The sequence below is a fragment of the Lichenostomus cassidix genome, chromosome 7 (assembly GCF_008360975.1).
Source record: "Lichenostomus cassidix isolate B80296 chromosome 7, HeHo_3.0, whole genome shotgun sequence".
Classification (NCBI taxonomy): Eukaryota; Metazoa; Chordata; class Aves; order Passeriformes; family Meliphagidae; genus Lichenostomus; species Lichenostomus cassidix.
Window position 1 is genome coordinate 11,634,351 of NC_139488.1, and position 21,841 is coordinate 11,656,191.

The following is a 21,841-nucleotide window of genomic DNA, read 5'->3' on the forward strand; positions in this document are numbered from 1 at the left end:
TGCTCCTTTCTTCCCTCTTTCTCACTGGCCAGCCAGGTCAAGGTGCTTGTGTTGGAACTGAACACAGTTTTGCAGATATTTCAAAGCAGCAGGCCTTGCATGACCTCTTGTCACACTTTGTCTGCTTGCTAAGTGTAAATGCAGAAAAACAGAAAAAGAAAGCAGGAGAAGGAAGTATTAAATACTTTTCTCCTTCAGTTTTGGTTGGTGTGTGCAGAGAGGACAGGATTGATGGCAACCAGGCACGTGGAGGAACACAGCAAGCAACAACCTCTGCCGCTGGGACAGGAATTCAAAGAGCAGCCCCTCACCCTTCCCACACAAACTATTGCACTTCTCCCTCCCCACGAAGAGACAATATCCTGGCATTCTTAAAAGCAGAAGCTTTCCCAGCCCAGAGCCGCTGTCCTGTCCAGCAGAACTGAAAAAGATGGATTAAGTTATAGTAGAAGGATTCTGCAAATTTCCACTGACTGGTGCTTTCCACTCTACACGGATAGGTGGAATTCATCCTGCAGCTCAGTAGCATTGTTGTTTTTCTTGTTAATTTATTTTTCTCTATCCACAGTGATGATTTTTGCAAGCAAATAACTGGTGCAAGTCTCTGGCCAAAGAACTAACTCCAAAATGCAAAGGGAGACAGTATGAGGAGCTTCATTTCTAGCTGTCATAAATAAGGAGGAAGCAACAAACTGAGGCAAGTAGTGTATTGTTGAGTATCTGCTTGTATGGCAAATCATCTCAGTCCCACAAATGAACCTAGAAACCTTTGGCTACAGAAAGGGACTATGCTTTCCCTGCAAGCAGGGAGTGGGAGCCAGTGTGACAAAAGTAGATGTGTCCCCAAAAGCAATTCTCACTCTTGGCTTGGCTGACAGTAAGAGCAGCCAAGTCCTACCCTACCCCAGCAGGTGTGGCTGAGCCTTATCCTCAGGGCATCTGAGAGGCCTGACTCAGCCCTGCAGGAACAGTGTTAATGGTGAGTTTTACTGATAGATTTTTCATTGGGTGCATGAGCTACTTGGACTTTAAGTCTCCTCACAATTTCCCTTTGTGACCTCATACACACGTCCACCAGCTCTCCCCTGCAGAAATAACAACCCCTTTTATTTGCTTTTTCTTTGCCAATGGGAAATGAAAGTAAAACAACAATAATTATATTCCCCTTTGTTCCAGAGCAGTGATGCAGCTGCAGAACGTACTTTGTGGAACACAGCCACGTCAGTCTTCCATTTGTTTCCATTCAGGGGTTTTTTGCCTATTTACTTCTTGCTAATTCTGATGTTATGGAAATTCTCCACGTGCAGGAGATTATAGACATCTGCTCACTGCCATGACCCAAAACACATTCTATTGGATAAGAAGGTTAATTTTCCACAGGCAAGAAAACTCAACTATACCAAAATATTTGTATAAATTAAGCTTTTCATGTTAACCTGAAACATTGTCATTCTCCATCCAATAAAGATTTGAAATGTTTTGATTCCTGGAATTTAAATGGTGCACACAGGTATTCTTTTATATGCTTTTATGTCAGGGGATCTTCTTTCAGCTCTCAGTACCACAGGGAAAGTCTGTGAGAAATCTACAAATGGTGATGTGAGCTGAAGTCATGCTTTGGGGATCACTGATGCCTCTTTTACAAAGACAATAAATAAGGCTGCCTGAGGACAGCTGGTTTGTAGGAGGTGATTAAGGAAAGCAAGTCTGTATTTACTATGCAGTGTCTGAGCAAATGGCATTTCTAGACAGGGCTCACATGAGCACTGGAAAAATATTAAAGATGCAAATATTGAGAAACGTTGGAAACAACTGATCCAGGTGCATTTCAGTTCACAGGACAGGAGCTTTCCAGCACCCTCTGTCATGGTCCCCCATGTCCTTTTGAGAACAAGGACATACAGTCAATAGAGAGCAGGCAGGTGGTTTGGGCAGATAATGGACAAAAGCCAGTGGGCAGCACCTCAAGTACATGAGGTGGATTTGAGGAAGGAGAAAGCACGAAGGGAGGCTAGAGAGATTTGTTTCAGGTATCAGCAATGCTGTAGAACTCAGCATTTGTCTTTGGCCCAGTTTCTTTGTTCTTGCTGCCAAGTGCTAACAGGAAAGGATAGTGTAGGGCGTTGTGATAAAGAGGGTACAGAGGTTGTACAGCTCGTTTTACCAGTGCCACTGCTTGAAACAGGCCTGCAAGCAGCTCCTAGGAATGGTACAGGCCTGTTTGCTTTCCCCTGTCACTTATTGCAGCCTTTGTTTGGGAGAAGTTCATGCCACAAGCTATCAGATTTCCTAATCAGCGTGACTAGAAATACAGTTTTCAAAAGGTACTTTTGTGCACATGGGACTGTGTGCATGGGAAGCGAGGTTGGCTTGTGCTCTGTTCCTGGTTTTGTTCCTGACAGTCTCTATGTTTTGCAGGGACTGGTATTTTGCCAATCTGCTGAATTATTGAAATTATACCTCTTTTCTCCATCTCCTTCCCTTTCTTTCCCTTTGTCCCCCTCCTCCCTTCATTTTATTGGAAAGGTAATAATTGATCCCTGCAGATGTGTTGTAAAGAGTAATTTCTAGCACCTCCAGATCTCTGGATTAGTCAAAAAATCAGAACTGACCCAAACCACTGTAGCTGGGTATAGGTCTGACTAGCCCAGGAGGTAGGCATTGCTGATGCACACATCAGTTGTGCTGGTGCAGCCAACATGTGTATGGGTGACCAGAGAATTTCCTGCAGGATGGATCTCTGCTGAGGTAGAAATACTTTATTGGGAACCTGTATTTTTGTTGCCATGCCAAGAATTTTCTTGCAGGACCACTAACAATTCTGAATTAGGCCTCAGAAATGGCTGGCTTAAAATCACTATTAAACAGGTTAACTTTATTGTTTGCTTCTGGAAAACCGGAGTGCAACTAAGTAAACTAAACTTCACCCTGTGATCATGAGGGATGGAAATGTGCTTTTAAGGTACAGACACAGAGAAGTTCCCTTCTATTTACATAAGCTGTGAACTGAGACTGTAAGTGACATGAGAGGTATTTGCAGCCAGGCAGAAGCAAGCAGCAGTGTCACAAAGACTTGATTTGGGCACTGTGTTAACCCCAGCTCAGCAGCCAGCCACAGGAAAGGCTCACAGGTTCTCCTGTGGTAAACCAACAACAGCCTTGAGAATCCTTCCCCTGTCTTGGGTTGGGGTGCAGGAGGCAGCCAGAGGAACTGGACTCTGCTGGGGAAGCAGGAGGAAGGGCAGGGTTGTTTCAGGATGAGCCCCTGGTGGGATGCCAGCTGGAAGAGCTCTGGCTCCGTGCTGGTGTGTGGCAGAGCTGAGAGCAGCTCTTGCCAGCCAAGCTCTTGCTCAGCGCGCAGCATGAGGCAGGTGCCCCTCCTTGGGGGAGATGGGACAGCCCAGCACGCAGCTCAGCTGGGCTCAAGGAGAAGAGATATCCTCCAGGCTTGCCATGATGAAGCACCAGCTTAGTCATGCCAGCCACAGCTGCTGGAGATGTGTGCCTGCTGCTGCTGAGCAGCATGGGCCTGAGACCTTGTCTGAGCGCTTGGCTGTGAGCAGCACTGGGCATTGGGGCTTTGCCCACCTTTGCTTTCTTCCTGCCCAAGATGACATCCCTGGCTCTCCTGGAGGCTGAATGGGAGGTGCAGTGCATGAGGACAGGATGATACCACGGAGACAAACTGATGTCTGCTTCAGCTGTGACCAAACAAGTCAAAAGCTCCCCTGCCACCCATGGCTGAGCGCAAGGGAGGACTCAGAACTCTGCTTGATCCATTCTTTCCCAGTAAGTGTTTTTTCAAATTGGAGAATCACATGCTCACACTTCATCACATACTCTGCTCAATTTAATTAGTTTAACTACAGATCTAGTGTATGTCTGTGGAGAGAGAAGAAAAATCATTTTGTCAGTGCCTCTCAGTGCATGAATAAGCCATGCCAACATGCTTTCCACCAACTCTTTAGCTTTTCTAAATGTTATATGAGCAAGTAGAAGCAAAACAAGATTGTAGGCCTGAATCAGAAACAGGGAACTGTCTTCTCTGCTCTCTTAAGTATCTGTAGTTTTATTAGTATTTGTCATTTATACAGGATATTTATCATCCTACAACATGGTCATAAAACCTACATAATTGAAATATTGTCACATACCAAATTAATCTATAATGTCAACAATTGAAAGAAATATTTTATAGTATTTAATTCCATTTTACTCATTGTACAGAAATTGTGCCGGTGACTTGCAGGAGAATTCAGTGTTTAATGTTTTTAAATCAAGAATTTCCTTCTATAGTTTGCACATGTTTTTCTAACATGAGACTAGAAATACAGAAACATATTACATCTCTATACACAACACAAATGCAGACAAATCTATTATATTTGCAAGCTCTATAAATATGAGCTAAAAATGCTAAGTTTTTGAAAGATAAATTCCTTGCTTCTTAAAAGGAAGGAAAGTTTTATTGAAGGGCAGGAATCATGTGCAGATTATAATTCAGCATCTTGGAGGATACCTGAATGAGATTATACTGTCCCTTATTTAAATGAACTAGGCCACTTCTCTCAGTGTTACTGAAAAAAGATTCCAGCATGAGGTGGACATCTTGCCTTTCCTGCTGCTCATTCTCTTCCCTCATCCCAATGTGAGGACAGTTTCAGCTCCCATCACTGAAGCAAGCAGGACTCCAGCTGCCCCTCTCCTTCAGCAGCTGGACACTCACCACGAGGTTATTGCCTTGTGTTGCTGCTGATATTGAACACATGCTCAGAAAACTGATCTGTATGTGTGGAAAAACGTCACATGTAGGTGAACTTAGCACTGGCTTCTAATGAAATCACCGTTTTACTTCTCCCAGATAAATATGTGTGCCAGGAATGTGCAGTGGGAGCATCTCCCAAGCCTGCAGGTAAGTACTGCATTGAGAACTGAGTTTCTTTGTCAAAAATGCATTATCTTAATGCCAGCGAGGCACTGAAGCCTCTAGATGTTATTTCTATGACAACTTTTCTTAAAGACTGTACCTTATAAAATGTGACAGGAGTGCATTTTGCATTTTTCCTATTGCATGGAGTTTGATTTATGTCCAAGGTCCCATCTGTTGTTTTTTATTGTTTTAATCTTAATACCTTATTTCAATCTGTTTGCCTTCTCAAATCCCCACAGATATTCTGGAATATTAACTAGGCTCTTACAGGTTCTGTGTGAAGCAAATTCTGTTATATTTGTCCTATTTTTTTAAATGTCTTTTTCTCCAGTTGATGTTGAACACCCACATAAACATGCAAAACAAACTCACTCTGCAGGGGAGAGATGAGAAATGCAATGAAATATCCTAAGGCATAATCTAATGTTTAGATTAGACTCCCAGAATCTTTAGTCTTTCAACCTTCGATATTGCTTACAATAACTGTAGGTAAAAAAACAATTTCAGGCAGTAGATTGCTCCTCTACATGTGCTGCTTTGCATTTATTTAATTTTAGAATAAGACAATAACATATTTGAAGCTGCTTGAAGTATAGTCATTTTCTGTAATGTTTACTATTACTGCTATTGTTTTAACAGAACATTTTTCATATATATTATTATGAGCAGCGAGCAGTACTCATCACACATTTTCAGTCCTTAGTACCAGTAAACTCCCTAATAATATATGTTTTACTAGCTGTACAAAGGGATTTGGGCCTCTCAACTTAGTTAAACCTCTTTGACCCTTGTTTCTCTGGTTTTCATTTGGTGTTAGCAGTTGACCAGTTCCCTGACTTGTTTACACCCCTGCTTTCAGCAGGTTGCAGATTTGCTCATGCAGCTCTGTGTGTTTGATCAGTCTGCCCTTGAGGGCATTCAATATGCTTCCAGCCTTTGGATTGATTTGTTTGTATCTGCAGCATTTGCCACACACCATATTTTAAGGAAGAGCCAACATCTTGCACGTAAGGGGGTGGCTGCCATGTCTGGGTTTAATCTCCCAGCACTGAGAACAAAGCAGCACATTTCTGCACGACTCTGGATGGGTGCCGAGAGCCTCCAGGTCAGTGGGATGTGGGAGTGCTTGCCACCTCCTGGGGTGGCACTTCAGCTTGGTATGTGAGCACACCAGTATCTGCTGAGCTCCCAGGGCCAATGGGTTGATAAAACCTCCAGGCAGAGAGGAGCTGGAGATGGAGATGGGTGCTGTGTATGTGGGATCAGTGTGACTGCAGGGCATTTGGAGTCACTGCAGTGACTGTGGTCACTGAAAGGCAGATTCAGCTGGTAGAAGGCTCACAGCCTCTGTGGTGATGAGGAGTTTCATTCCTATTTTTTGGATCACTGTTGGCACCATTACATTAGGTGTGATGGCCAGAGTAAAGGTGTCACAGATTGGAAAAAACCCCGGCCTAGAGGCTCCACGTGAAATCATTTGAAATGTGTAGCTCAGAGGTGGCCTGGATCACATTTGGCAAAGTGTGCAGGCAGAAACAAAGGCGACAGCTGAAAAAAACCCAGAGCCTGAAAGCTGTGAATTACAAGGAGAGTCTGGGGGATCTGAATCAAAATTCTTTGGGGCCAGGTCTTAGTTTTGAGGGTTTGGGTTATTTTGTAATTGAAAAGTAGTTTCAAAACCATTTTCAAGTTCATAATCCTGCTTTAGCTCCTTCCATTATTTCCATAAGGTGTAGGAGTAAGATCCTGTTGTAACACATTTGTTACAGTTTAAACAAATGAACGTAAGAAGTACACGGTGTTTGAGTAGGTCTGAGTACATGACTTTACATGTTGAGCTCTCACGTCTGCTGCGTGCAAAGCAATACAACTGATGATGAGCAGAACACATAAATGCTTTGCTTTATATTCTCACAGCAACTGTGTGGAGCAGTGCCATCTCTGCAGTGTGACAATAATGTGGGAAGTACTATAATTGTCACAGGTATCTTCTGCAATCAAAGTCGTGACTTGGCTCCATAGCATGCAGCATGAAAATAAATATGAATCAGTACCTGTCATTTTTGGCCTCTTCAAAACAGTAATAGCAATAAGAATGCATTCAGAATATTTTGCGCCTTAGAAGTATCTTTATGGCACACTGCTTGCAATATTGAGAAATACTGCTTCTCAATATTTCTGGTGAGCATAAACTGGGGTGAAAGTCTGCTGCACAGCTGTACAGCTGCTGGGAGTGGGTGCTGTCACAGCAGGAAGAACTCATCTTCTGCTCTTGACTGAAAATTGCAGCAAAGAAGTGAAACAATTCATGCATAAATTAACCTTCTTTAGGATCACTGTGCACTGTTCTGGGCTGCTGTTGTGGTTTAACCTGTCAGGCAGCTGACAGGGTAACCCCACACAGCTGCTCTCTCACTTGCTCTTTCCCAGTAGGTGGGGGAAGCAAACTGGGGGGGAAGAAAAGTAAAACTTGTGGGTTGAGATACAGACAGTTTAATAGGGTATATGATTATTATAATAGATATGTATACAATACAGTAGATATTACAGATATATATATAGAGAGATATTATATATAGATAACAATAATAGAAGAATACAGAAAGCAAGTGATGCACAGTGCAATTTCTCACCACCTACCAGCCAAAGCTCAGCCAGTCCCTGAGCAGCAGCCCCCAGCCACCTTTCCCCTCGTTCATGTGCTGAGCTTGATGCTGTGTGGTACACAACATCCCTTTGGCCAGCTGGGGTCGGCTGTCCTGCTTGTGTGCCCCCAGCTTCTTGTGCCCCCAGCCTTCTTGCTGGTGGGATGGGGTGAGAAGCTGAAAAGTCCACATCTCCCCTGGTGCTTTCCGCCAGCAGCTCCAGGTAGGGCTGTTCTTCAGCTGTGGTGTTTTGTTAGTTGGTGAAAATACAGCTGTTATTTTGTTGATCACATCCCTTGGCATCTGACAATGTCCATCTTGCCATTTAGTTCCTAAAACCTTGTTCACCTTGTTCTCCTTGTCCCTTGACCTTACTTTGTGTTATGGCAAAACTGGCTTTCAGAAGGATTCACACTATTTTCTTACCCTTCTCAAAAACTTCTTTTGCTGTGTTGCCCCACAGATGAGTCACAGAAACTGCTGAAGGACAAAGCAGCAGACAGGTTTCTTTTATTGCTCCAGACATGCTGGGTGCTGGTTTTCTACCTCCTGGGTGTTTACCCATGGAGAGATTTAAAGTGAGGTTCTCTTTTTCAATAGATACATGGAGTCACTGAGGCAATTATGAGATCCCTTAACCCCCAAAGACAGCAGTACACAGTTTATACTGTTCTCTGCTTCTCAGCCATTCCTGGTGAGGAGAGCACTGTCTCCCAGATATTTCATTAACTATGGGTTATCTGCGATTTTGATGCCTTGCCACATTGTACCAGCAGTGCTTGAGATGGAAAAGGACTGGGAAGTGGCCCTGTGTGTAATTTATGAGGTAACTTAAGTAAATTGCACAGTTGAAGAAAAGGACACAATAGGACTGATGGTGACCTGCCAGGCTTCTGGTGCTTCCCCTTGGCAGCCCCTTTCAGGGGTAGCACAGGGTAATTCTTGAGAATGGACACAGCCTCTTGTAGCTAGTTTTGATTTACCCATGCAGCTCTCCTTCAGGCCATATTACTAGCATTTACAGTACCTGTGAGCAAGCCTAATGCCCTTCAAAATAAATTTAATTAATCCAGACTGCAAGAGTTTACTTCACAACAACCTTGTCACTACATCTGTCCTGTTCTCTTTTGCCAGTCTGATTCCTCATAAAAAGCTCTCAACTCTGACAAGAGCTTTACCCTTCAAGGCTTCAGGCAGGCCAGTATCTAGCAGTATCTAGGCATCCTTAAGAAGGGCCTGTGCACACTCTTGCTTTTCAGGTTTGTTTGACTTGACAGCCACAAGGATAGAGCCCTTCAAAGGGGAAGCAGAGATTTTTAAGCGAAGTGGGCTTCAATCATAAACAGCACAGGAAAGAGGAAGAAAGAAAAACCAAGCCCAAGCACAACCAGGCTGAACAGAGAGCAGTATGTAATTTGTTGTCATGCCATTTATATCATAGCAATGCTTTTCAATTGCAACGTGCAACTTGTAGAGCAGTATTGAAAAGAATTTGTGTGAGTTCTGGTAGCTCAGAAGGTGTATGCAATAGAGACAGAAAAAAGCCTCATTGATTCTTTTTTGTGTTGAGGTGGCTAACACGTGTTTATCTTGCACTGAACTCACCCAAGCCATGAACTAAGGCCTGTTCCATGCACGTATTCACTGCTCTCATGTATAAATTTGGTTAAGAGGATGTCAGCAGTTAACAAGTATTATTAAATGAAGATGCAACAATGAAGATGCAACTAATCTGAGCTAACGGAGGAGAGTAAACACAGCAATTAAGGGAAAAGGGGGTCAAGTCTGCCTGGATATTGCCCACGTCTCTGGTGCCATCATCGCTAACACCGAGATGGTGGCAAAGCGATTGGATGAAGCGCCGCGGAGCCCCGTCCGCTCCTGGAGCACCTCGGGGTGGGAATCACGGAGCAGCACAGGGACACCGGTGCCTTGGAACGGGACCCTCCCGGCAGTGCCCGTGGCGAGCGCCCGGCGGGCTCGGGAGCGCGCTGTGCCGCCGGGAGCGCGCTCTGTTCCCCTGGCTGCCGGAGCCCCCCCGCGGCACGTGCCGGGGCAGCGCGCGGCCCCGCGCGCGGCCCTTTAAGCGCTGCCCCCGCCCCGCGCCCCCCCGCGGCCCCCGCGCGGGCTCGGCCACTCAGGCGCGCGCCCCGCAGCCAATGGGCGCGCCGTAGCTGCGCGAGCCGAGCGGCGCCGCGCCCAATGGGAGGGCGCGGTGGGCGGGGCGCGCGGCCGGGGCACTATTGTTGATGAGGCGCACGGAGGCTGCGGGCGCAGCGGCGCGGCGGGGACGGGAGCGGGACGGGAGCAGGGACCGGGCTGCGGCGGCCGCCACCGCCACCTGAGGCGTCGGACCCCGCGAGGAGCGGCCCGCGCCCGGCACCTTTCTCGCCCTTCCCCGCCTCCAGGCCGCCTTCCGCGAGCCCCGGCTCCCGACGGACAATGTCCCACCAGCGCGTGAGGCGCGGCGGCTCCCCGACCCCCGCCACCTCCCTGGCGGGGGGAGGCGGCGCGGCGGCGGTGGCGGCGGGCGGCGGAGCGGCGGGAGCGAGCAGCCGCCTCCAGCCCATGCGGGCCACGGTGCCCTTCCAGCTCAAGCAGCAGCAGCAGCAACAACATGGCAGCCCCACGAGGAGCGGTGGCGGCCCGGGCGCGGGGCTCCCACGCGCGGCGCCCCCCGGCAGCGGCGGACGCGGCGGCCCTTCCACGGCCCCGCCGGGGGGAGCGGGGAGCGGCGGCGCCTCGTCGCGGGGCAGCCCCACGCGTGGCCACGGCGGGGCGCGGGGCAGCCCCCCGCGGCACCACCACCTGCCGCCGCCTCCCCCGCCGCCGCCGCCGGGCTGCGGGCCCTCGCCCTGCTCCTCGCCGGTGTCTCCGCTGCCGGAGGGCAGGGTCCGGCACCACCACCGGCGGCAGTCGCCGGAGCCGGGCAGGAGCTCCCCAGAGAGGAAGAGCCCCAGCTCCCCCGTCTGCAAAGGTGAGCGCCGGGGGGTCCGGGCCGGCGGCGAAGGGCACGTCCCGGGCCGGGCCGGGCGCGGGGCTGGGGCCGGCGGTGCCTCCGAGCGCGCCGTGCCCCGGGGCACAGCTAGGGACAGGGCTGTGCCCGGGCTGGTGCCGCCCTGCCGCTGCTCTGGCCGGCGGCACGGCTTGCCGGCTGTGTGTGCGGGGAAGGGCTCGTTGCTTTTGTTGCTGCTCTGTTGCGCCCTGGCTTTCAGAAGAGGAATAGAGAGCCAAGCGTGCCATGTGGGGGTTGTGACCGCTGCTGTAGTACCGCGAGTACTGCCTCTGCTTGGCAGATGAGAGGGGTTCGGTGGTGCAGATGGACTGGAGGTACTTGGGCACAAATTTAAGGTGAATTTGGTGTTTGGGGGCTGTTGTGAAGCCTTCACATCTCCCCTTTCTGCGAACCTCGTGCCAGATGGTGTTTGTGGTTGTGATCCAAACAGTGTCCTAAGCTTGCAATTAAAGAACTGGTGCTTTAGGCATGGCGCACAGATTTAGAACAAAACTATTCATGATCTCTTAGGTGCTTTTCAACGCAAACCCTGCAGAAGGATGTGTGTGCTTGAGAATGATGACAAGCTTGTGCTGCAGTGAAGATAGCATACATTTTGTTACAAACTGCTTTTTAATGTTTTTGAATAAGTAAGTAATTCTTTATGGGAATGCTGGACTTGAAGTAATAGCTGGCATCAGGTTGAGGATCATAGAGGCTTATATACGTAAGTCTTTTCTTCTTGGGGTAAAAGTTTACTCAGAAGTGCATGAGTGAGGCTTTGTCTTCATGTGCTCGAATCGGGGAAAAAAATGTTACTTTTAACATACCAAAGCTTGCAGCTACTCTTTTTCATGGAATTGTCTGTGGTAATCTAAACAATGAATTAGACTAACATGCAGAAATGTATATGCAGAAATCTAGGACTAGCCCTCCCTTTAACAATTCTGCTTCTCCTAATGTTCCTCCCCCTTTCGAAAATAATGATTATAACCAGACTACCACGTTGGGTTTTTTCTTTTTTTCCTCTCCTGGCTCTTGAGGAATGATGCTGCCAAATGAGACAGTCATAACCAGTTGGTACAAGATGACTTTGTGCCTGCTAGTCTGCTAGTGCAAGAGAGTACTGATAAAGTTCTGAGTTGGATTTTCCACTTTCCAGATAAGAGTAATGAGGTTTTATTAAGGCTATATTCTAAGGCTTTGGATCGAGGAATGTGCGTATTTTTCATTTGCGATTCTCGTTAATCAGTAATCTGAAAGACTTTATACACCTCACAAAATCCTGTCTTCTTCCTGTGAACTTATAGAAGTCTTGTCTAAGGTGCAGTCTCCTGGCCTGCAGAATGGGGAACAGCATGGTTAGTCTTGAGGTCCAGGTCCAAAAACTGTTTTTAAAGGCATGTGTCAGACCACTTAGGATGGAAGAATTGCACTGTCTTGTAGTCACTGCGGAGAAGCCTGCTGGAACCATGCTGGCCTCTTTACTACTTTGAAGAATTAACATAAAGAAGCAAACAAGTGATTTGATCACTCTACTGTGTTAAGATAACTGCACTAGCTTTTACAAGATGTGTGAAAACAGGAGAGTGGTGTCCATTTAATTGCTTCCACATGTTCAAATTTCTGAGCAGTACTTGTATTGGCCCCAAAAGCAAACTAAATCTCTTTAATATTGCCTAACATTTGAGTTGTGCAGTCCAGTACTTGATAGAGGCTGAGTTAATGTCCGTTTTTTTTCTTCATCTAAATGAGGAAACATAGCGTTAGTTGAGAACATGGAGGTGGAACTTTTTTTGCTAATGAGGTTGTGCAGACACACAGGACACTTGAGGGTATTGGTCAGAATCTACTGCAGAATAACTTGGGTTTTTCTGTTTCTTGCTCTCAGTTAATGACAGTTTTTGTTCATTCCTACAGCTGCAGATTTTTTTTTTCTAGGTTAAAATGAACTTTGAGGTTAGGCAAATGATACCTTTTTCTGAGTTTAGATACTGGTTGTATTTAGGTTTAAGTTGTATCTAAATATAAGTTGTATACTTCAGACTTGGTTTCATGGTTTTTAGATTTTCTTTTCAGGGAAGCAGTTGAATAGTTTTGAACTTAGTTTTCATGAACCTGCTTTGCACTTGAGAACCCTAACTTGTGAATTTACAAATGTGACTTTTGTGGGGTTTTTGGAGGAGTTTTTTAGCCCTTGTTTTTTGATCTGAATTGCAATTAGATGTTGGAAGTACTCAACTGAATTTTCTGTTGACTTTAGGGTAATTACAAGTAGAAGATTCTGTCATACAACTTCTAATTTTGCATGCTTTTCTTGCCACTTCTCTCCCTCCTAAATATGACCAGGAACCTAGATCTTGCTACTACCCATTTTTCATCTTTACTCCTCCCTTTCTGCAGTCTCTAACACTTACTTCCCAGAATTCAGCTTCTAATTGCCTGTTTATGTTCTGCCCTTCCCATCTCTGGTGTGGTCTCATTTCTACACTGCAATGGCTGTCCTGCAATCTCCAGTTTTGGTTCAGTTGTCACATATGACTCTTTACCTGTCTGCAAACCACACATTACAGGACATCATTTTGACCTACCAGTACACTGTTGCAGCATGAAATAGAGAAATGTGTATGCTGTATCTTTATTGGTTTTGCCTCAGTCTGTTCACTGAGTAAACCTCTAATGGGATCTTGTTATTTGTGTTCTTATAGAAAACACATCTTAGAGGAGTTGAATTGCTCAGCAGCAAAAATGTTACAGTGTCCCAGGCTGTGTAAACAAGAAGGTCAAGACCAGAGCCATAGCAGTTGTTTACTTTCAGGTGGCTTCAGGTAGTGAGAGAGTTCTTTGCTGGATGCTGGACTTTCTGGTATATTCCAGTTGGCTGTATTGGACATCTAAACTCATTCTGAAAATTAAGGAGAAAAATTAGTTAGTTTTATCTGGAACAAAACTTTAATTTTTTGTCTATGGAAGGGTAATATCAAAGCCTACTTGTGTGAATGGAAATGATGAAAATAGTATATGAAGTCTTAAAGAGGTCAGATGTGAACCTTTCCTTGCAGGTAGAGAGGAATAAATGGAACTCCATTACATTCTTAAATTTCACCATAAAATTTATTTATTTTAATAATTTGGTGAGTGACACAATAATAGCTGCAGACCTGTCAATCTTAATTACCAAGGTTTTGCAGCAGTTTTGAAAGATATCACTGTAGGATAAGAGAGAAGGCTTTGTGTGCCATTACATTCCTGCTCTGCTTACCTAAGCTGTTTAACAAATGGTAGGTGTAAGGAAAGTGAATTCATTTTTGCAGCATCATAGTATATGTTTCTTGCGGCCAGCACTTCAGGGGAATTTATTTGGATTAAAAATATTTTAATTTACTAGAGTTAAGGAACTTGGACATCTTGGGCTTTCTGAGGTTTGGTTTTGTAAAACATCACTAATTCAGTCTTTCTTCTACAGTGGGACAATTTTGAATTACTGGTTCTCTTTAAATTTAAATTACTGGTTCTCCTTAAATTTATGTAAGGATGATAGCCAGGATTGTGTTCCAAAGGGAGTATACACAGTTGAGTTGTGTGTCTGTTCTTAGTGCTCTGAGTCTGTTCAGTTCTTTTAATGAAACATGAAAAGTAGGTGAAACCCCAGAGATCAGTTGTGTTTTTGGAAAAGATGGCTGTGCCAGCTGTGCATGGAAGAGATCCCATGAAGGTCCTTTCTGGGGAAAAGCCTGACCAAAACAGAACAAAAAGGTCAGCTGTATGCCTTGATGCCAGAGGAGCAAGTTGGGTCTCACTCCTTCTCACTGCTTTGGATAGCCCACTTGTATGAAAAAAGCCTCAAGTGGAACTGTCAGGGAATTTTGTGAGTTCAGTGGTGTCTTGGGCTTTTCTGCTGCTTGTTTTCTCACACTGTGTACTAGACAATGTTTCTTTGGTTTCTTTCATACCTTTCAGTTAGTTACTGGTAAGCATCTATATTGATTCAATTTTGCTCTGCAGTCCCACTGTTACAGTGCCTGAGCTTGCACTGGGCTTTACTCTGCAAGAGGTGCATGTGAGACCAGGTCGCCTCTAGCAGCTTCTGTTGGTCACTTGTACAGCAATGACTGGTGAAGACACAGCAACTTGCTTGTTATTTCCCCACATTATGGACTTCATTGATTTGTATTGTGTATGTTCTTTTTATTTTTGTTTGATTACTTTCATTTGTTTGAGACCAGACTGCAGAAAAACTTCTAAATAGATTTATACTAGTGGTGGATGGATAGGGGGGTTGATATTTATCACAAATACTGGTTTAGGGAGATAATCAGGCCAATTAAAAGAGATCTAATATTTAAGAAGCGTCTATTTGATGAAACAGCTCCATTGTTTTTCATCAGCCACAGCTGTTGTAACTGTTATCTCTATGGAGGCAGATCTCTTGTTATGTAGGTCACATCAAGGAAAAATAGCAGCTGAACACTTGCTTCAAGTATTGTAGGGGAAAGTGCAATGAAAACATTGTATATGTTCCCACTGAAATGTTTTGGAACAGTAAGAAGAATTGTGTAGTAGACTTTGCCAATTTGTATTAAGATAGGTTGTGAAGGTAGAAAAGTAAGTAAAAACATATTCAAACATCATTCTCCCATCTAAATATAAGTAATTTGAAAACAGAATTCCTTGAATGATTTTTTTAAATCAGGAGAAAAGAGTATTTACAGGCTTTGTGCCTCGAAATGAACAGCTTCCTTTTTACTTAAATAGTAAACAGGCTCTTCAGTTCTTATTCTCTCTGTATGTTCAGCAAAATAGTCTTTCCAGTTGGGGGTTGTTTGGTTTTGTTTTTGGGATTTTTTTGTGGTGGAGAGGAGAGAGTAATAAAAAACTGCTTCTCCAGTTTTGAATCCGTCTGCTGCAGTGGCTTTGCAGATGATGTGGCTGACTACGTACACTTCCTGATTTATAATTCTTTTCACATCCTTTCTGTTTCCCCTTGGTAAAAAGAGAGAAGCTTCTTGAAGAGGAAGAATAATAACTGACAAGAAAAACAAACAAGGAAGACATGTCAGCTAATTCTAAGACAAATAACATGTTTGATTTAACTTTGGAAGCAAGCGCAGTTTTTAAGTGTAGTTTTTTCATTAGCATGCCACATTGTCCTGTAGTACACACAAAAGGAATTGTTTTGATATCTTTTGATACCAAAAACAGACCCTTCAGTGTGCTGTATGGTGGTAGTAGTAGAAAATTTCTTTGATACAGGAGTCTCAAGTGCAAACTCCAAAACATATTTGCTGCTACACCCTGAGAGCAAATCTGCTATGAGCTCAGTAGTAAGGTTGTATCATTGTTAGTACTTGTAGAAATAATAAACCAGAGGAGGTTTCCTGACTAATAATTGTTTCCTTATAGTTGAATTGATATATTTCCCATATTTTTAGTGTGTACATTTGTAATAAATTTGCTTGAGGATATTTAGTGTAGAATGTCACTAGACTTAGGTGCTGTCCACTCCACTGAAATCTGTACCTAACAGGTTTTATTAGTAATTATCATGTGTGTTTTTAGTAGATTGCAGCAGCATAGAAATTGAATTTTGGACTTTTGATGTAAATAGTTTTATTTTCTGACTGGCAGTCAGACACTGATCAGGCACATTTTCCTTTGCCTGTAAATGAGTTTATGTATAATACAAATTGCTATGTTATTGATACTGCGAGTGCAGAATTCATCCTAAGGCACAGTGAGGGAGGACATATGACTGAGGTTTTCCAGTGCCCTTTTATAAAGCTTCTGTCTGATTTCTGAATCATGCTTGCTGTGTTCTAGCTGTGTATTTTAGGACTTTCTATTCATTATAGGCAAGATTAATGCACAGTTCTTTCAAGTATGATTGAAATTCTTTTTGTGGAGAGTAGATGAGTAGATAGTAAGCTTAGATCATTGTGATCTCAGGATTTGCATTTTACATCTCAGAATGTGTGAGCATGCATGTATAGCTAAACCCCAGGTCTTTGCTGCTTATCAACTCTTAAATTTAACAACCTCAATTAGTGTTTTGAGGAAACTTTCTTCAGTGTTTGTTCTTCATAGCTTGCAGTGTAGTCTTTTACTGCCACTTTACCTGAGACATCATTGACAGATGGGATAGATACGAATTTTTGTTTTTAACCAGGTCCTTCCTTCTCATGCTACTTCCTATGGTTGTTGTATTTAAACTTTTTTAGTAAGAATTCCTCTTGGTATCTAAATTGTTCTGGAAAAGGATACTGATATAAACACTACAGATGAGGTGTTGCAGAAGATACATCACCAGGCAAATATGAATGTACTTACCAACAGTAAAAAGAGGAGATGTCTCAATTAGCTTGTAAAATGTAAATCATTACCTTATCAAAGTTGACTTTTGAATCTAAGGATTACTTTGTATATCATGTACTGGGTGATTAAAACATGCTGGTTTATAGTATCCTTTGAAGTAAAGTAGGTGAAGGGGTGAAGGGCTAGTGGAATGAACTGTAAACTCAGCATTAAATTGAAAAAGTTCAACACAGTTTTTCTTCATTAACCTTTATGTATGTGTAAACATAACAATTTTTGTTTCTTCTACACCTTCATCACTTAAGACCAAATGACTGTTAGACTTTTAAAGGAGTAAATAGTGGTGTATGAGCACTAATACAATGTTTTTGACATAAGGATGTTTTTAAGAAAACTGTAAAAACAGATTTAAAGCTTATTCAAACTGAATAGAGCCTGGAAAAGCAAACTTAATTTCCATATTAAAAGTATGCTGTTGTATGCTTAATAACAGAGTGGTTCCAATTTGGTATGATTTCTTGTAGGCTATTGACATGGATAAGCTCTCTGTCATGATTTCTTTGTAATGAAATGTTCTTGTTCTAACAGACAAATCAAGACCACCTTCATCAAGCCCTTCCAGTATAGTTCGCCGGACGTCGTCACTGGATACGCTTGCTGCTCCATACCTTGCTGGACAGTGGCCTCGTGATAATCACGGACAGGCTGCTCCCTGTATGAGAGACAAAGCCACACAGGTAGCACAGATTTTTTGTGTCTCTGGACTATTTAAATGTGAAGACAGGATTTAAATGTAAGAAGCTTTTCCCTTGAAAGCTTTAGCTTTCTTGCTCATGAATTTCTATTCACTTTCAAATTACAGGAATCCTACCTTTGCTATTGCGTATGTGAATTATTTGCATTCTTTAAGTAAAGGCTGAGAACTGTAGTATCTTTTAGGTGTTCCACTTCCTTCTTGCCTCAGGAAAACACTAGTGCATTGTACATCTCTATTGCTCATTGTTTTACACTGTGCAGTAGACTAGATAGCACTGGAATTACGTACTGTTTACTTTAAATTTATACAGAAGACTTAGTGATATATACTTGTATGTATGTTCATCTCCAACTTTTCATCCTCTAATTGTAAAAGCCCCTTGATGTTCACCTGGGTTTTATGTACGAAGAATAGAATCATTTGCATTGAAGAGCTGCCTTGTTGAACCGTGAATGGTGTTGAAATTTAGCTCAGCTGGAAAGTATTAAAAAAGTACCTGATTTGCCAATAAACATCAATTGCATAACGGAATTTCACAAGCTTTTAAGGTGCAAGGTTAAAGGTTCAGTCCTATGCCACCTGTAAAAATGGAACCAACAAATGATTGAATGAAGCTGGCGTTACATGAGAGTTGTTTTAGCATTCTCCTTTAAAGGGAGTGTTGTTATATCGTATCCCTTCTGTATGCAGAAGTGGTTCAAGTTGGATTGTTCCTTAAAATACCCTAGTGTTTCATTTCTCCTTCTGTGCATGCAGTCTGGCAGGGTCTTTCTCGAAGGTGTAGAGTGAAAGAAAGAGGCAAGTGTATCAGATTTTAAATCCATATTCCTGGAACATGGTTTCAACAAGAGGTCTCTGCTAATTCCCCAGAACATAAACACAATGCAGTTGGAAGAGGACCTGATAGCGTGTGGGAGGGGACGTCCTTGTGTCTGAACCCATGTTAGGTTTGGTAACAGCAGCAAAAATGTGTCCACATAGGATTCATTATCTAAGGATGTGTAGAGTGTTGAGCAGCTGAGGTCTGCAGTGTTACTATGTGGCCTTTTCAAGATCCACAGCCTTCTGTGGGAAGGACCACAATTCAAGGAGCACATCAGTAGAGAAGGAAGGTGTTTTGTAGGGAAATACGCCTATGTGGATAAGGTGGAATTAGAAACTGGTGAAGAAGAAAGGACAGCTGAGGAGCAAGTTTTCTGTGCAGGAAAATGAGTTGGAAAAATGGTTAGAAAACAGGGTGAAAAAAGTAAGCAAATTGAGGTAAGAGGAGGAGGATGAAGGAAGGTATATGATATACAAGGAATGGCTGTTCATGCTTACCTATTAAAAGGCATCATTAAAGGGCAGAACTAAACCTGTATGGGTGTCCTTACAATTTATTTTCATATATGATTTCTTAGAATAATACTTTTTTCAAAATAGTTATATTTCTGTACTGCTGCCAAAGTATTTGCTATGTTCAGTTGATCTCGTTCAGGTTGGTTTTGATATAATCTGAGTCATGGTTGGGCTTTTGTAATTTCTGTATTTTTCAGATATCGTCCTTTTTAGCTTGCATTTTTCTTTTTCTTCCAATGCTGACACATCTAACTGCTGTGGTAGTGGGGCTTTTGTATATAAGAGGAAATATATTTGAAAGGTTAATGGGAAGACTGTAAAGGGCATTAGATATTTCTGCAGAATTAATACATTTAGTGGTGATTTACAGTAGTGCATTTCTGAGAGAACTAGAATGATCTGTTTGCACTTCCTAATTTAACATTTATCAAACCAGTAGAAAATTTAGGGCTATAGACATACATCTGTATGTCCAAAGCTGATGTTGATATGACATTGATGAGATATTATTGCTTTTAATCTTCTGGTGGGCCTGAGAGCAACCACTGGAGCTAGGGAAAAGTTTAAAATGTGACTTACAATAGTTAGTTTCCCAAGATAATATAGGCTGCCCATTTATATTGTTCAGTTTTTCTGAAAATGTCATATTTGGATGAAGCTTCATTTGTAAGATATTCTGGTTCTGTGTAATATCAGATTTCACAAAGTCTGACATGAAACCTATGTGTTCTGATTTCAAGCATTTAGAGAACAGGAACTGAATTTACAAAGATGTTTTCAACGTGAGTGAGCAGATATCTTGATTCTGGGGAGTTATGGGATAGGGAGTAGAGTCTTTCAGGAAGCAGACTGGGAAGAGACAGCAATTAGTGGCACACTTGAGCTTGCAGGCCTTTGCAGAGATGCCCATGGGTCATAGCTGAGAACTGTGCTAGAGATGCCAGGTCACACAGAGACTGTCTCTCTATCAGACTCCTCCTTCAACTGATTCTTTGGATGAAACCTGTCTATAAAACGAAACTGAATTATGTACCTGAAGAATATGTGTTGGATAATGAATAAGTGTATTATTGAATATCCAAGGGTCTGGCTAGAATTCATACCTGCTCATGTTGTTTTGAGTGCTTCTATAACTGGTGTTAGTAATCTTGTCTTTTTTCTTTTGAAGGAAACTTGTTAGGCTTACAAGTTAAAACTAGACAATTACTTCGGCTTTTTTTAAAGGTCTTTAATAATTCATTTTGACTACAAAGTTTTTGCCTCTTGGAACTTTTTTTTCCTGAAGTGTTCTACTATCTGTAATAAATTTAGCCTTAAACTAAATTCTTTGTAATTCCAGAGAGGGGGGGAGGATGTTGTAAATAGTAACAACTAATAATCAATTAGTAGTACTTTAAGAACCTGGAGAAATAGAAATCCCTCTGTGCCTTTTGATTATTTGGTCTATTTCTTGATAATAAGAATTATAAACAAAATGTGGGGCATAAGTAGGGGGTGACTTGTTAAAATAGTATTGCATTTCTTGTCTTGATTTACAGGTTTCCTTTAGTTTAATATGAAAAGATTTCTAACTATTTGTTTTGAGGATGAGCATCAAAGCAACTTTTAATGCTTTAAAATGAATCAGATATTAATTTATTAAATAGTTCTTGAATTGAGTCAAAGTCTTGAATATAAATTAAAGGCAAAGACTAATTAGAGTGTTAATTAATCTCCTGTAGGCAAGTGCAATGGTTGTGCTGAGTTGGGAAGCTAGATTTAGTAGCTAAAGCTTGCTGTTCCAGGAGCTAGAGGATAGGATGATACTCCTGACTGGCATTTGAGAATTGACTAGACAAAGATTGGTACTTGAGAATGGGGGTTATCAATTATTCTATTTTATGATGAAGATCAGTGAGGGCTTTTCTAGAAAAACAGATTGTAATGGATTCTGATTTTGCTATGAAATAGGAATTTCAAAGCAACCCTACTAACTTCATTATTCAGATTTGTCCTAGTTAGTTTTTGATTTGGAATGATGAAGATTAAAAAGTACTGATAGTGAAGGTTTCATTTGTATGGAGCTTGTGTCTGTAACTGAAACTGGTGGCCTTGCAGCCTGCATATGTGGAGTTATGACTCCATATTCCCTGCAAAATAGGGATTAATATCACAAAAGACTTGCGTTTCTGTAATGTGAGTGCAGATGGGGTAAGTAAGTGCAGTTTGTGGCTTTTGCAAGCTGTTAGTCTTGCATGTAAGAACAACCACTGCACACTGCAGATGTCAAAACTTCGAGGCAATTAAAGTTCTTCTCTGTAGGAGAAGGTGAAATATCCAAACAATGAAGTTAGCTAGAACACCACTGTATGCTAGGAGCTGCATGGTGGCAACTGTGAATTTCAAGGAATTTGCTGTCTCTTTCAGTGTGTGAGCTGCTTGCAGAAATCCTTCCCCTGGCTTCATTAGGTGTGTTTCGTGTGACTGCACAGAGATTCTTGATAGATGTTACTATCTGTCGTCTTAGAGCCTTTACAGTTCACTGCTTTTGAAGACATTCCTGGAGGTGGCTAGGTGGGAATACAAACTGCCCATAAAGCATGCAGTATTATCACAGGCTTGCCTGTGCATTTTCTTACCCTAAATACAGTGTGTCTTAAGGATACTTTGCATTTCTCAGAACTCTTTCACCACAGTATGTTTGCAAGATTTTTTTATTAAACACTAATGGCTCTGTTGGTTTAATGAAACCAGCTTAGTATTATCTGTCTTGCTTTCTGCTTGACCTGGGACAGCTATGAACCTGGAACCCTTCGAGGCATTAATAAATTAATACCCTGCTTTGCAATAGCTCTAGGGGTGCTTATATGCCTTGCTTTCTTACT

At 42.7% G+C, this 21,841-nt stretch overlaps 1 protein-coding gene across 2 annotated transcripts in view; it reads left to right on the forward strand.

Moving 5' to 3' along the window:
* Window positions 1-9,816: 9,816 nt before the first annotated feature.
* The window catches only part of FAM117B (family with sequence similarity 117 member B), a 29,418-nt gene continuing 17,393 nt past the window's right edge, over window positions 9,817-21,841 (forward strand). For both annotated transcript variants that reach the window (XM_085066188.1, XM_085066190.1), the window contains exons 1-2: window positions 9,817-10,552; window positions 17,471-17,619. In XM_085066188.1, coding sequence (XP_084922314.1) covers window positions 10,018-10,552; window positions 17,471-17,619 — 684 coding nt within the window. In that variant the 5' untranslated portion in view covers window positions 9,817-10,017. The remainder of the gene's footprint in view (window positions 10,553-17,470; window positions 17,620-21,841) is intronic.